General features: G+C 32.6%; 4 protein-coding genes across 4 annotated transcripts; 2 read left to right on the top strand and 2 right to left on the bottom strand.

Annotated features, from left to right (window-relative positions):
* Nucleotides 1–57: 57 nt before the first annotated feature.
* On the bottom strand, nucleotides 58–4,436 carry LOC122402352 (myotubularin-related protein 6). Its single transcript, XM_043405065.1, has 13 exons — nucleotides 4,138–4,436; nucleotides 3,739–3,852; nucleotides 3,280–3,442; nucleotides 3,015–3,172; nucleotides 2,817–2,942; nucleotides 2,381–2,515; nucleotides 2,109–2,241; nucleotides 1,805–2,031; nucleotides 1,470–1,720; nucleotides 1,165–1,305; nucleotides 962–1,088; nucleotides 620–889; nucleotides 58–562 (listed from the first exon to the last, which is right to left on the bottom strand). Exons 1-13 carry the CDS (start codon nucleotides 4,180–4,182, stop codon nucleotides 419–421), a joined length of 2,034 nt encoding a protein of 677 aa, XP_043261000.1. The 5' UTR covers nucleotides 4,183–4,436; the 3' UTR covers nucleotides 58–418.
* Nucleotides 4,437–5,300: 864 nt separating this feature from the next.
* Nucleotides 5,301–6,453, top strand: LOC122402376 (anaphase-promoting complex subunit 10). The gene is made up of 3 exons (XM_043405100.1): nucleotides 5,301–5,612; nucleotides 5,705–5,957; nucleotides 6,117–6,453. Exons 1-3 carry the CDS (start codon nucleotides 5,588–5,590, stop codon nucleotides 6,406–6,408), a joined length of 570 nt encoding a protein of 189 aa, XP_043261035.1. The 5' UTR covers nucleotides 5,301–5,587; the 3' UTR covers nucleotides 6,409–6,453.
* A 275-nt stretch (nucleotides 6,454–6,728) lies between these two features.
* On the top strand, nucleotides 6,729–14,044 carry LOC122402358. Its single transcript, XM_043405073.1, has 15 exons — nucleotides 6,729–6,864; nucleotides 6,938–7,063; nucleotides 8,587–8,738; nucleotides 8,827–9,777; nucleotides 9,844–10,255; nucleotides 10,355–10,800; nucleotides 10,891–11,033; nucleotides 11,097–11,365; nucleotides 11,450–11,698; nucleotides 11,786–12,129; nucleotides 12,190–12,442; nucleotides 12,504–12,738; nucleotides 12,822–13,198; nucleotides 13,279–13,566; nucleotides 13,627–14,044. The coding sequence occupies exons 1-15, from the start codon at nucleotides 6,729–6,731 to the stop codon at nucleotides 13,983–13,985; spliced, it is 4,740 nt and encodes a 1,579-aa protein (XP_043261008.1). The 3' UTR covers nucleotides 13,986–14,044.
* LOC122402359 (RWD domain-containing protein 2A) lies at nucleotides 6,943–8,306 on the bottom strand. The gene is made up of 3 exons (XM_043405075.1): nucleotides 7,978–8,306; nucleotides 7,457–7,903; nucleotides 6,943–7,382 (listed from the first exon to the last, which is right to left on the bottom strand). Exons 1-3 carry the CDS (start codon nucleotides 8,170–8,172, stop codon nucleotides 7,152–7,154), a joined length of 873 nt encoding a protein of 290 aa, XP_043261010.1. The 5' UTR covers nucleotides 8,173–8,306; the 3' UTR covers nucleotides 6,943–7,151.
* Nucleotides 14,045–14,137: the final 93 nt, after the last annotated feature.

Below are 14,137 nucleotides of genomic sequence, written 5' to 3' on the forward strand. Positions count from 1 at the left end.
CTAACGAAGTGTTAAACTTCACATTATTTGTATATCTTATAATACAGTATAAAATAAAAACAGTCTTATTTAAAAGGTATAGTTGTGCATTTTTTATAAGAATAACTATTATAATACAATTTGCACTGGCAATTAAAATAAAATTGTATTCTGTTAATACTCTTTCGTATCCTTCTTCGTTCTAAGATTCGTCATGCTTTGGTTCCAATATATTAAAAAGGAAAGTAAAAATGTAAAATATATGTATAATTTCCTATTGTAAATTTCCATTGCAGCAAATATCTGTTTAAAAATCGATATATCTATCCTCCTTTCTTCTGCATTGCAATTAATCTTAATAATAACACGTTATCTAATCATTATATGCAATATACATCTTAGGTACAGGTCTCAAATTCAAATGTGTAAAGGAAGTAACTTAGGGACTAGTAGATGGAATACTGGAATTTTGAGTACATGACTCACAAGTAGGCACTGCACGTTGTGAAAGGTGACCACTAAGAACTGCGTGTGCACCCATGCACCATATACACAGTACATCGCCGCATGACCAACAATGATGCTGAAAAATTTATCCAATTAATTTTCCCTCGATTCAATTACATGTCGGTTTGTTTACCTGTCGGTTAAATGCGTCGAATGTAGTAGAACATGCACACTCTTCCATATTGCGTGTCGATTTCCAATCTAAAGCAACCGTCTTTAATTCGTTCTCTAGCTGATTAATTTTTATTTTATTCTTAATTTTTTCTTCGTGATTCGTCGTATTTTCTATTATCGTTTCAGACAACGGATCCTTGGCGAACTTGTTATCAAATTTTAGCTTCCCTTGTAGTCCCTTTTTTTGTACATTATTCAAATTCATTACCGAATTCAAGGAGCCCACTCTCTATGGAGGTACGAATAACGTCATAAATTCAATGATAATTAAATAATAAAAATGATCATAGAATATTCGAACCTTCACAAGGAGCTTAACGTGGTCTTCTAAGCAACTGGTATGATCGTGCATTACTAAAAGGAAATCTTCATACGTTTCTCTGGGATGAATACCGTTTTCAAATCGGAAGTACATCCCCCGCCACAAACTAGAAAATTACTTTCCTTAGTCTTTGCTTCTTTCTTTTCGAAAGTAAAAGTATGAACAATAAGTTTATGCATTACATAATGTTCTGTGGTGCCAATTTCGGTTGGAGAACGCTACTGGACTCGTCATTAAAACGATTACACTTGTAGAGTGGATTTATGTATTCGTGCATATTAATCGCCATTTCCCCCCATAGAGAATATGTTCTCTCCGATACTCTGAAAGTAATCGGGAACGGATGAAGTAATAATCTCTCGCGAAATAAATACAGTAGCGGGGAATAGTTTAAGACGATTATCTTTTCTGTTCTAATTCATGTAAGCTATTAAAAATGTAGTAGTCTTAAAGTTTTGTCCGCTACTGTATACGTTAAAATTAATACCTAAGGGCGTTTCTCTCTTTTTCAGAGTTCCCTATGAAAGTGCCATGCTGGCAACTATGTACGTGATCATGAAGAGTTAATAAAAAAAATTCATTAAATTGAAATTTATGCGGATACTGCTGCAACACCTGATACGTTGCGTCAATGAATTGTGTAAAAATTGGCGCTAATTCTTTACTATCACAGCTAATGTGACCGCATCGATCGTTAAATTTATGCCCAAATGATAACCAGTCTTTCTCTATTAACGCCTATAAGAATTATTATTTATAAGAAATAGAAATAAAATTTAAAAGTTTACATAAAAAATTCATTGCAGTAATTAAAATTCTTACTTGAAAACCTTGAATCGTCCTATAAAATGGATCTAATAATAGTGCACTTAATGAACATACTTGAGCAGTGCGGTCCCAACCATCGCTACAGTGTACTACTACACTAACACCGTTCGAAACTGCTCGAGTAATAAACCAAGCAGTTTCTAATATAGATCGTATATGTTTAAGCCATCCACTGTTTTCCAAACCAGTTAAAAACGTGCTCATCGAAGTTGTTCTCTGTACTAGATAGTAATTAATATATTTAAAACAACGAAAAATTACTGTTTAAATGCTGAATTGAAAATAGTACGATACTCACGTTCTATTAATTTATTTAAGCTGGTTCTCATTACGTGTATGTTCTCGATACCAAAGAAATGAAACTTTATATTGTCATAAAAGTTCTCGTTTTCATACCCTTTCCCCGCAGCTTTGTTAGCAAAAGCATTGATCTAAACCGACAACGTTAAAAATTGATTTCTAACACTTTCATAAAATATAGATGGAAAATTTCATCGAACCGATCTATGTAATGGATTGCCGACATATTTTCAATTACAAAAATACCTTAATTCATGTTTATAGACTTACGCGCGGTCGTGTATCTACAACGTACATATATTTAGAATTAAGATTTGTACACAGAATATTATACATCATTTGTTCATCCTCGGGACACCGTGCACTGAATCCTGATAAAGGTTGACTACAACGGCAAATGGCAGCCTACATGTTATATATGAAACGTGAATTTCTATGCATTTTTTTTATTTAGCTTCTTCATTTGAGACATTTACAAGCCAAAGTAATTAACTTCACTTTTTGAACTTTTTAAAATTTTCGTGTCAAAACTTGATCGATACATGACTTTTCATTAATTATGCTTAACAGTATAAATTGACAAAAAGAAATTTAAATTTTAATGAAAACTTTAAGAAAGAATGTATATTATTTTGTCAATTTCTTTATTTTTCTTTTTGTGAAGTTAATTGGTTTGGCAAATGAGTGGCTCATTTATTACTCGAACCTTGTTAGAATGTAAATATGTTAAAACTGGTAACCTTCCTCTGCTTCTGAACTTTGCACTGCCCACTAAGGTGCTATTGGCACACGTACTAGGTACGTACAAATACTTCGGGTACGTGTCGCAAAGCTGGAAACAATACATAGTTCTAGAAGAAATTGATGCGCATTTACAAATTGCAAATTCTATAAAATTACATACTTCATAAGTTGTATTTAAATATGTAAGGGACCATTCTTCATTTGGAACACCTTGCCTTTGAAACTCGCTTTGAACATTAAAAAAATTCCATCCTGCATGCTGTGGTAAGGTGTCCCTGTTTGCTTGATAACGGAAACAATAGAGATCATCTAAATTTACTAAAAGAAAGGTACATAATGTTAAACATCAGGGTTTTTTAACAAACAATATCTTTTCATTTAGAAACATACAATCATTGTACTTTTTTTCTTTCAATTTTGTTTACCTGGACAAGATAATTTCAATAGGGTTTGATATGTGTCATGGCAATCACGTTCCTTTGGAATGATAAATGTTACAATAAAAAAGTGTTTACATTTAATACATAATGGCGAACCTGTTGTTGTTAATGCTTGTTTCTCAATATTTGAAATGTGAGTATGTAAAACCTACAATATAAAATGGTAAAAACATTATTTTTAGTACTTGTATTGCCATTGAATAAAAGTTGAACATCCACGATGAGAGAAACTATTATATTAGGTTGTCCAATAATTTGTGAAATACCTTTATGAGACTTACTAAAAGGCAGTTGTATAAGACAGTACTAAAAGTCAATTGTAATTGGAAGAAATTTACTATTAAGTGAAAGATACATGAACTTATTGGACAATCTAATAAATTACTTTTTAGAGAGAGACTGTTATAGCAACAAGATTGAACCTAACACATTTTATGCTCTTACCCAAATTTGTTTCTTTCCATTCCGTTCTTTGAATACAAAATGAGTGACAGTTAAGTAAAGGGTTCCGATAGAGTGGTTGTTACTATATTTGTCAAGAATCCTCACATTTTCCACCTTAAACCACAACAATGACAACTGTTAATAATCCAACGAAACAACATTCCAGCATTGTTTTCAATTTTAGATCTACACATTTTTGTTAAATAAATACCTAAAACACTACGTCTATTTAGAAGTAAATACTGTCAGGAAACGTATATTTAGTCTTTTTTTTTTACAGACATTAGAAAGTAATGTGTAACAAGAAAGAGTAACATATTGACAGATATTGGGAATCATATTAGGAAGCTTGTTTACAACGATTCTGTAATAAAATTGAGCAAATGTTTATCCGGATACCTTTGAAATCTTTATTTGATCCATTTTAAACTTTTCGTTCGCCATTATTTACACCTGGCGAATCATCTGACGGATAATAAAATTGGTTACCACTATCCACTACTATCAGCAGTGCAGTGATGGTCAACTATGCTATTATTGTATAGCAGCAGTGTGGCCAGATCTGGCATAATTGAGTGCATCGACGACGACACTAGTAACGACGAACTTCCTTAGCGCTTAACGGAGTGGTGGGGAAAGCTGACATATCCTACCACACGAGCCATATGTTACATGTGGTCAGCACTTCACGCAACTTCGGGAAATCGGAAAAGAAGGTGAGCGTAAGCCTTTCCTTCTTGCTCTTGAACAGCTGAAGTCTTTTTAATAGTCACAATATGATCGGGGGGGTCTCAAAACGTGTATGTCCGCCAAAAAAATTTACTTATACCTTACATAGGTTAGAAAGTAAAAATGCTGGGGCAGTCGAGATTTGGGAATCGTATGCCGATTATCGCGAGGTCGTATTTCAGCTGTTACAAGAGCAAGAAAGAAAGGCTCACACTAACGTTCTTTATTGACTTCCCGAAGTTGTGTGAAGTGCCGAGCTCACGTACGCGTGGCTCGTGCGATAGTATATGCCTGCTATCACCACCACTCCGTTAGACGCTAAGTTCGTCGTTACTAATGTCAACGTTGATGCGCTCAATCATGCCAGATCTGGCCACACTGCTCCAGATCCATTCGGATAAAAAATTATTGTCGAACGATTGCACGAACATTGTTCTTTTTATAGAAAGAATTGAATCGAATGTTAATTATAATTATTGATAACTTTTTAAATATTAGAACCTTCAACAATATCGTACATTTGACATACGTTGTAACATAGAGATAACAACTTTTTTGACAGATCTTATTACGAAATAATAAATCTGTATGGCATCAAAACGCGCGCGACTAGGTGTGTATGAGTGTGTGTATGTTTGCGCGAATCGAAATGTGTGAAAGATGGAATGTTGTAAACAATTGTATGATTGGTAGGGATGAGGACAGAGAGCATGGCAGAACGAGTGTGAGAGAGATCGAGGATGAGAGGAACGGTGAGGCGATTGGAAGAAGTGTGCCAGAGTTTGAACGACAGCGAGAGTAAATGGTATTGTAGAGAAAATTATTAATAAAGAGATTAAGAGATTTAATTCCTTATCTATTTCATCCAAAAGTAACTTAATTGTTAAAGATCTGTATTTTTACTGTTTTAATAAGTGATAAGAATGTTTGGGGAATTTCACGTATCTTTCTAAATTATTCGGAGTTTAATCGTTATTATTAAATGTTTTTATTGTGGGAGGAAATAAATACACGTATATATATATATATAAATAAAATACACTAGAAATGTGTAAATGTATAAATGCGCGGTTTAAAAGCTATTATAAAATTTAACCTCGTTTGCCGTTAGTAATTAATTATGAGCAATAAGGCTGGAAATGGAGGTAAATTTTTGTTATTGTAAAATTATATTTTGCTTTTACTATAAAGGGTCCGTGGGTTTAGTAACAAGCGTTTTGTCATTCTATTAATGTAGGAGAGATAGATCCTGTTCAGGAGGAATTGGCTGGTCGTGTACGGGAAGTAGGAAATCATGCAATTTGGAGTCTATCCAGTTGCAAACCTGGTTTTGGTGTAGATCAATTACGCGATGATGTTACAGAAACATATTGGCAATCTGATGGACAACTTCCACATTTAGTGAACATACAATTTAAGAGGAAAACAACAATATGTGATATATGTATTTATACAGATTATAAATTAGATGAAAGTTATACTCCTAGCAGGTAAAACATTTATATTTATTGTAGAACGTAGATTATCTGAATGACCAATTATTGGAACAAATTAGTTTCACTATTAGTTTGAATAATTGACGTTCTACTGTCTCTTCAAATTAAAGCAATTCACTAAATGTTTTAAATATGATTTTGGATTGTTTGTAGAATAAGTATCAGGGCAGGCACAAATTTCAATGATCTTCAAGAGGTAGAAGTTATGGATCTGAACGAGCCAAGTGGCTGGGTTGTGATTCCAATAAATGATATAAGCGACAGACCTATTAGGACATTTATGATACAAATAGCTGTAATAAGTAATCATCAAAATGGACGAGACACGCATATGAGACAAGTTAAAGTTCACAGTCCAACACAGGACATTCTTGGACCACCAGCTCCTTACATCCCAGGCCAATTTCTCACCAATGAATTTCTGCGTTATGCTACAATTAGATAAAACTAAAAGCAATGAATTGCTTTCGTTATCATGGTTTTGTTAATATTGAATAAAAATTGAAAATCATAAATTCATTTTGTATATTATTACTATCTAAATTTAAATAAAATATGCAATGAAAACCGAACCTAAGTTCCGCTTAAAATCGTAAATTGCGTGTATACATAAATGCGATACATTCGAATTTAGAGGATTTCTGTTGGGACAATAAGGAGAAAAAAAATATAAACATACAATTCGACGACTTTCCTTTCACCTGTGAGATGTTCTTAGATACAAATTGGTAATCCAAGTGGCAATCTAACTGTGTTTGTGCAAAAATGGTGATAAATCTATTATTAATTTTTGTATTAGTTAATATAACACATTGTCAAGCACATTTGCAAAACAATTATGCACTAAATACCATACTAGAAGAAACAACCAATTTTTTTGAGAAATTAAAATCAGATTATGGTATGAAATTTCAAGTAAAATAGAAAATTCAATATATTTATTCATATATTACAATTTAGAATATTATTTTTAGCGTTTAAAAGTTTGAACAAAGATATATTGGCTGAAATCAATGGAAATATTACGAAGCACATGCAAAATTCATTTAAACAACCATTTAACCGTTATAAAAGAGAAATACGAGAAGTTTCCAACAAAGGTATGTACTCATTAAAAATAACAAGAAAATTATCATAATTTGTTAACAACTGAGATAACTATGATTATGATAATTTTACTATAAATCATTAACCTGGCAATTCAATGGATTTACCTTCGATTCCAAACAGTTCCTTAAATGCATACTGTAGTTTATGTTCTGTTAAATATTTAAATAATTGACCCATATTGTTATGACGTTCAGAAGAAGGAAAAGATATTTCTTGAAAATCATTAAATTTACGCATATTATCAATATTACAATTTTCCTCTTTTTCTAATAATTTTATCAATATTTTGTGCCAATTCATAGATTTGATCTGAAAATTGAAGAACAACAGTTGGTTTCCTAAACTTGAAATTTAAATGTAACGTATATAATAGAAGCTTATACCTTTTGCCAGCAGTAGTCACAATCTTCTAAAATGCCTTCCATGCAAATAATACCTGGCTTCCCTGCTAAACAAAAACCAGTAACAGAATTTTCTATTGCCATAGCGATTATGTCTCTTCTCTTAAATTTGCTATATATATGATGGCTATAAATCCAATATCTAGCAAAAATCGTAGATCCTGCTTTCTTGTTTCTTTTATCTTCAATGTCATAATCTTTTCTCTGATTCACATTAGAAGCCACAATGTAATCATCACCATTGTCTTGCAGCCATGATATCAACATGTAGATACATGGCTCATGTTCCTCTTGATGGTTAACAACATTATTTAGTGCTTGGTTCAACAACAGCTGTTGCGTTCGATTTAACGATGAACCTCTTGCATAAATCTCTGGTTTTTCTTCAGGATAGTTAGCTGGCAAACTAACCAACAGTTCGATCGTCCCCTGTATAGAAGATACAGCTTCGTTTTATAAGCATTGCATTAACTACCTTATTTTATAACATTTTTTAACCTTACACCGTTCATTGGAAGTTCGATCGAATATTCCAATCTCTGAGGATGTTCTTGAGCAGGGTTTTTAATGAAATCATTAATATCAGCCAACGTTCCATGATCGGCAATAACCAATTCTTTTGGATAAACAGATTCTAATGCTTCGAGTTCGTAAATTTGCACCATCAAATTTTCTCTCGTCTTTTCGTTCGTGGACATACCGTATATCGATATTACACATATGGATTCACAGTCGAGATATTTGCAATATTAATAATGAAAAAAGCGGTTAACGACACTCGATAGGAACATTAAACACAGCGTACTACAGTACTATGTACATATTGCGCGAAGTCGAAGTGTCCACCACGTGCGTTCTGACAGATCGCAACGATCGATTAATCGAGCTATCGAATCAGTGAACATTTAAATTTAAATATTCTTTCACGCGCTTCGTGTTACACTAGAAATTCTTATTTAAAATGTATTTAAATGACCTAATATCAGTTGAAACACATTCTTTATGAAATATCAATTAATATTATTTAAAATAAATTTCGCTCAGTTTTGATTTACTCTTTTATTTTCATTTTATACAATATCAATTTTAAAGTACGTTTTCATGTTTTTTAGGTATTGACGTATTAAACGAATTTGAAGATTTTGAGCAGTTGAATTTCAATGTCGTTCGAAATATAAATTTTTTCTCTTTGCAAAACGAGCTTCAGACAACTTGGTTCATTGCAATTTTGGTCAATTTAAAAATATCTGTTTATCGGATAGAAGTACGTCCTGTCGATCGAATATATAATAATAGTAAATACTAAAAGTAAGTTTTGTTGTTTCTTTTTACGTTAATAGTATTTATTTCAGAATCATATTTTTCATTCCGTTGCTGATTATACTCTGATCAATGGCAAGGAAATGTTTGTACATAGCTGCGCTTATGGATCAGCTCTTTTGATAGTTCAAAATGAAGATGGCTCGATCCTTATCTTGCGCTTCTCAGAAGCGGAAAATAAGTATGATTTGTCCCCTATTCAAGATTTTGAACCCAACGACATAACGCATATAGCGATCTGGCAAGGAATGAACCAACTATACTTAGGCATTGCGTCGCGCTCGAACATTTCAATTTACGTTTGGTTTCGTGATTATTTTGATTTGGTGCATACCATAAACCATGATACCAAGAAATTAATCCCTTTCTACAGCAAAGGGTTTATGTATCTCGCTGTAACTGGACCTACCACATTAATTTTCAAGTATTTTATAAAATCTAACGAGTTTGCGATAACGCAAAGATTACCATCCAGTCAAGATGTCTCGTCTTTTCAATTAATAGAAGGTCACTTTATGGAACATTTTCTAAGCCTTTCCATAGACTCGTCTATAGTTATCTACAAAGAAATTCACGACCGTTTTGTTCCGTTCCAACAAATTTCTCCCGGATCATTTACTGTACCAATAGTTTCGAACAAAGCAATCGTGATTTTATCTCTACACGAAGATACGATACTAATTTACCAGTACGATGGCTGGAGATTTGTAAAATTAAATATAGAATTGTCCGGAGTCCGTCAATTTCGTAAAATTACTTTGTACGGAAAAGACTTGTTGTTAATAAAATACACAAACGATACATGGGCGTTAAAACAACCAGTATGGACCAAAAAGAATTCTAATAAAGACTTGCAAGACGAAATCAGAATATGGAATATTAATGCTATGAACATGGCGCAGAGAATACCGAAAGAAATACCAGATTCGGAGAATCCTGTTAAAATTTTAAAAGGCCACATCAATAAACTTCTTGTTCGCAATGTAAGATTTTATGTGTTCAACAAAATAAAATAAATCTAATAATTAAATACTCTGAAATTTTCACAGATAAACGAGCACAACTCGCAAGCGTTAAAGGATGTATCGAAACAGTATAAAAGAGTAATCTCAAAGCTTCGAGAACAAAAAGGCATTATAAATAGTAAATTCCACTCTAATAATTTAACTCTTGTTTCTTTACACGCGAAGAATATACGTGTTAAATGCAAAACAAAATGCAAAGTAAATCGTCTGAATATTAAAGGAAATTCTAATCCTCTGTCCAAGTTACAAGCTACAAGAAACAATAATCGAATACTGAATTTTGAGGCCATAAATGTTACAGAATTAAAAAATTGGAAATGCCCGCTGTTTAGTCTTCCAATAGAAAGCATTGTTGTTGGCAAATCAATTAACGAGATGTCATTAAACGATTTACAGGAAAACGTTCTCAAAGTGATTGGTAATCAAGAGGTCATTGGTAAAATTTATTGACGTTTATTTTCTATGCAAAATAAAATTAATCGTTGCTTATCAATTTGTCAGAAGAATGACCTGTACAAAATATATTCTATTATAGGAGAACACATTTTCTACAGTATGAATGTGATAGATGCTTCCATGCGATTGAATATTGCCACAAATTTGACGAAAACAGAAATACATACGCGAGAGATAAAAGTAAAAGAATTAAATTTAGCAACAGGCGGAATTCTATTACCGTTAAACGGTCCCCCCACAACGATGAATGGCTCGATCAAAGCATCCAAAGTAAAAGTGAAGAACGATATTCGTTTAAGAGGGAAATTATTTGGTGATTCGAGAAAATCCTTATTGCCTGTGACGATAATTCCTGAGCACATTACCATAAAAGGTGGTTCAATCTTAAGCAATACTAGAATTGAAAATTTGAGATCAGGAGATTTAATTACCAATAAGGCGAGCTCAGTCAAAGATATATTGTCGAACGTAGTATCTTTACGCGATAATGTATCGGTATCCCTAATATTTTCAAGCGAGAAAACGGTGAGGGACTAATAATTTTAAATAAAAAATTAACTACCAAGGTATCTCATTGTCTTAACGAGTAAATAACGCGAATACATTTTAATTCAGAAATGGAACAATGTTATTTTACATGGTTTTCAAGATTGGGTAACTGCTGATTCCCTGAATAGTGTTACCATATCAGGAAGAAAACATATTTTGCAGAATGTGGGGATAGAAAAATCTACATACGAAACTGTTAAATTTCCAGAGTACGGTCACTCGTAATTTATTACATTAAGAACACAATGCTCTTATCTCGTATATTTAAAAAGTGTTCTTTTTTTCGTTCAAAGGATTGAAACACCAGTATGTGGTGTTGCTATAATTGTACCTGAAATAAAGACCACCACACTAGTAGTGGACAATATTAGGATAAAACGATTGAAGAGTTCGCGTGTTTTTGGGAGTCTAGGTGAAATATATTCTACACAGAATACAATCTCTTTGTTCAAGCCCTTCGATCTGATCGTTGAACGGTTTTATCATAATGTTACTGTAAAAAATGTATCTGCAATACGCATAAATAACGTAAACTTAACAGGTGATATTAAGCTATTCTTTAAATCTTGTATCTTCATTTAATATTATAATTAATAGTTTTGCCATTTCTTCTTAATTTGCGCAGAAATGGAAAGACTTGTGAATTTATGGACTGAATCTAACAATTTGAAGTCTAAAATCGAGACGATGAATTTGGTAGTTGGAGTACTTCGATCGCCTGTTCAATTTCGTATAGAAGTGCCCAAAGTAATAAGAAATATGGTATCAGAACAGAATGTTCATGTGGGTAGCGTTAATAATGTAAATATCATTGATTTTTTGGCCAATGCTGTAAAACTTGATGATGTAATATCCTTAGGAAACATAACGTTCGGTGAGTCACGATTTTTAATCGTTATTATTAAAATCATTAATTAGTAAAATATTTATACATATACACTTCTTTTAATATTCCTCGCAGACAATGGTTTCACAACAAATCGTATGTACACCTCTTACCGGTCGTTCAATTTGACACAATTAAAGGAAAACCCTAATCTACATAAAAAACGGATTTCCGGAAATATAGAAACGAACGCGATAAATTTGCCATATTCTACCGCATTCGTGGAAAGTGAAATTCCATCCAACATTGCCATTATAGGTACTGCAACATTTCCGATAGAACCAACGATCCGAAATATAAACAAAATCAATTTAAAAGAATTGTTTACAAGAATCTGGATGGCAACAGATTTTACAGTTTTTCGAGGGAAAAATTTGCGCATCATAAATGCACAATTGAAAAGAAATATTCTCCTAAATGTGAGCAAATTCAGTTCTTTTATACATTTTTCAACAGTATTCAATAATAATCTGTTTCAGAACTCTTTGAACACGTTAAATCTTGAAACATGGAAGAACATATCAGAACGTATTTTAAGCAAAACAAAATCACAGGAAATAACGGTTCCTGCTTCTTTGAAGAATATTGAAACACCCGTTATCATAGGTTCAAGCACTCCATCCATAAAGTGTTTAGATTCAAATTTCAACGACGCGTTTGATAATGCCTTAATAAGACATAAACCGCAAGAAGTTACGGCAAAATGGACATTCGATAAATTGAAGGTTTTAGGTAATAGATGATGTAGTAACCATTTTCATTATTTATTAATTCCTTTCTTTTATCAATTCAGACAAATTGCACGCAATGAAGAAAATTAACGACTTGAATTTTAAAACGGATATCATGAGACACAACTCAACGGGGAATATTGTAACTGGGAAGAAAACGGTGGTAGTTTTAACAGCAGAAAATTTGAATGGTTTAAATTTCGATGAATGGGCTGATAATGCTTTAATGAAAGAGAAGAAGTCTGTAACCATTAAAGGGCGAAAGTATTTTAACACTGTCACGATCAACAATATAAAGTAATTGATCGAGTAAAATACATTATTAATTTGCGATTAGTGTGTCGTTTTGAATTTATTCGGACAGTAATTGATATTTACAGTGTATCTGGCACTATAATGGGGCACAACATAGAGGAAGCATTATCAAAATCTGCAGATCAAACGCTCCATGGTGAAAAAACAATTCAAGGATTTTTCAATACACCGATGCTCGTTATTGATAGTTTGGTGAACGACGTAAACTTAACCGATTTAATGAGCCGCCAATTGAAGAAAAAGGAACAGCCTTTGCAAATAATAAAAACGAAAATAAAGTTACAAAACGTCTTGAAAATTGTTGGAAATCTTACAGTGAATGATACTTATGGAAAAGCAGAGTTCAAGAACTCTTATAAGGCTTATTCGAATTTAGAGGCCGTCGAAGAAAAAATGAGAAAATATTCAAAAATATCTGAGACAATTAATGTAGCATTACGAAGTGAGTTATTATTCCCTTTATTTTTATCTTTTCATTCTATTTTTATTAGTCTGTATTTATATATTTTATTAATATTGTAGATCGGGCAGTTTATGTAAACAAATTGGAAGTTGTAAAAGAAACGAATGCTATCAATGCTTCCAATGAAAATATATCGTTTCAGAAAGAACAGTGCGGACCTAAAAATTTTTCCCGGCTTTGTGCTAACGAGCGCGTAGTGAATATCATTTCTAAATTAAATTCGAGTGATTTTGTAATGATAAAATCGGTTTCGTTGGATAAGGAGGAGTTTGTTATATGGATAAAATTCGATTCAGTTTCCATATATTTATACAACAATATTGATGATAGCCTTTCTCATTTAAAAGGTTTGTTTTAATGTTTATTAATAAGACAGATAAAAGTTTTGAAATATTAATAATTTGCAGACTTACATATTCCGAACATAATCGACGCGTTCGTGGAGTCGATGTCACACTCATTATGGATCATTCTACGATTAATATCGCAAACGCTGGCGTTACGTTATCAACCCTGGAACGACGTACAAGAATATGTTTTACCAGCCACGGATGTATTTAAAATGAGCTGGTTTTCAAATGGGCAGCTGTTATTATTATTATCGGACGGTGTCTGGAACCTCGAAGGTCTTGCAAGCCCCCAAAATGTTATTAATATTCCTCTTAAAGGAAAAGTGGTGGCCCTTATAGACGGGCCTAACTACTATGTGAAGTGCTCATCGATGAACAATGTAACTTTAATGAAGGCTCGATACGTAGGAAATTGAACACTGCATTGATCAGTTATAGTAATTTTAATGTATTACTAATCTAAATTCATTGCACCATATATATCATTATTACGATAATGTTAAAATTTTCTTGCCTTAAGTAATATGCAATAATTAATGTATGATTACCATAGTTTAGTCGCGTGCAG

This window comes from Colletes gigas, unplaced genomic scaffold, assembly GCF_013123115.1.
Source record: "Colletes gigas isolate AHSC1104 unplaced genomic scaffold, ASM1312311v1 Colletes_gigas_Sc00035, whole genome shotgun sequence".
NCBI lineage: Eukaryota > Metazoa > Arthropoda > Insecta > Hymenoptera > Colletidae > Colletes > Colletes gigas.

Coding starts and splice junctions, on each gene's coding strand:
- LOC122402359 (XM_043405075.1), bottom strand. CDS start 8,172: ATGTCCACGAACGAAAAGACGAGAGAAAATTTGATGGTGCAAATTTAC. Junction 7,904..7,977: donor TCGAACTTCCAATGAACGGT/GTAAGGTTAAAA, acceptor TCTTCTATACAG/GGGACGATCGAACTGTTGGT. Junction 7,383..7,456: donor GTGACTACTGCTGGCAAAAG/GTATAAGCTTCT, acceptor TTCAATTTTCAG/ATCAAATCTATGAATTGGCA.
- LOC122402358 (XM_043405073.1), top strand. CDS start 6,729: ATGGTGATAAATCTATTATTAATTTTTGTATTAGTTAATATAACACAT. Junction 12,739..12,821: donor GTCACGATCAACAATATAAA/GTAATTGATCGA, acceptor TGATATTTACAG/TGTATCTGGCACTATAATGG. Junction 13,199..13,278: donor AATTAATGTAGCATTACGAA/GTGAGTTATTAT, acceptor TTAATATTGTAG/ATCGGGCAGTTTATGTAAAC.
- LOC122402352 (XM_043405065.1), bottom strand. CDS start 4,182: ATGGCGAACGAAAAGTTTAAAATGGATCAAATAAAGATTTCAAAG. Junction 890..961: donor ACGTTAAGCTCCTTGTGAAG/GTTCGAATATTC, acceptor GTACCTCCATAG/AGAGTGGGCTCCTTGAATTC. Junction 563..619: donor TCGACGCATTTAACCGACAG/GTAAACAAACCG, acceptor TAAATTTTTCAG/CATCATTGTTGGTCATGCGG.
- LOC122402376 (XM_043405100.1), top strand. CDS start 5,588: ATGAGCAATAAGGCTGGAAATGGAG. Junction 5,613..5,704: donor CAATAAGGCTGGAAATGGAG/GTAAATTTTTGT, acceptor CTATTAATGTAG/GAGAGATAGATCCTGTTCAG. Junction 5,958..6,116: donor GAAAGTTATACTCCTAGCAG/GTAAAACATTTA, acceptor GATTGTTTGTAG/AATAAGTATCAGGGCAGGCA.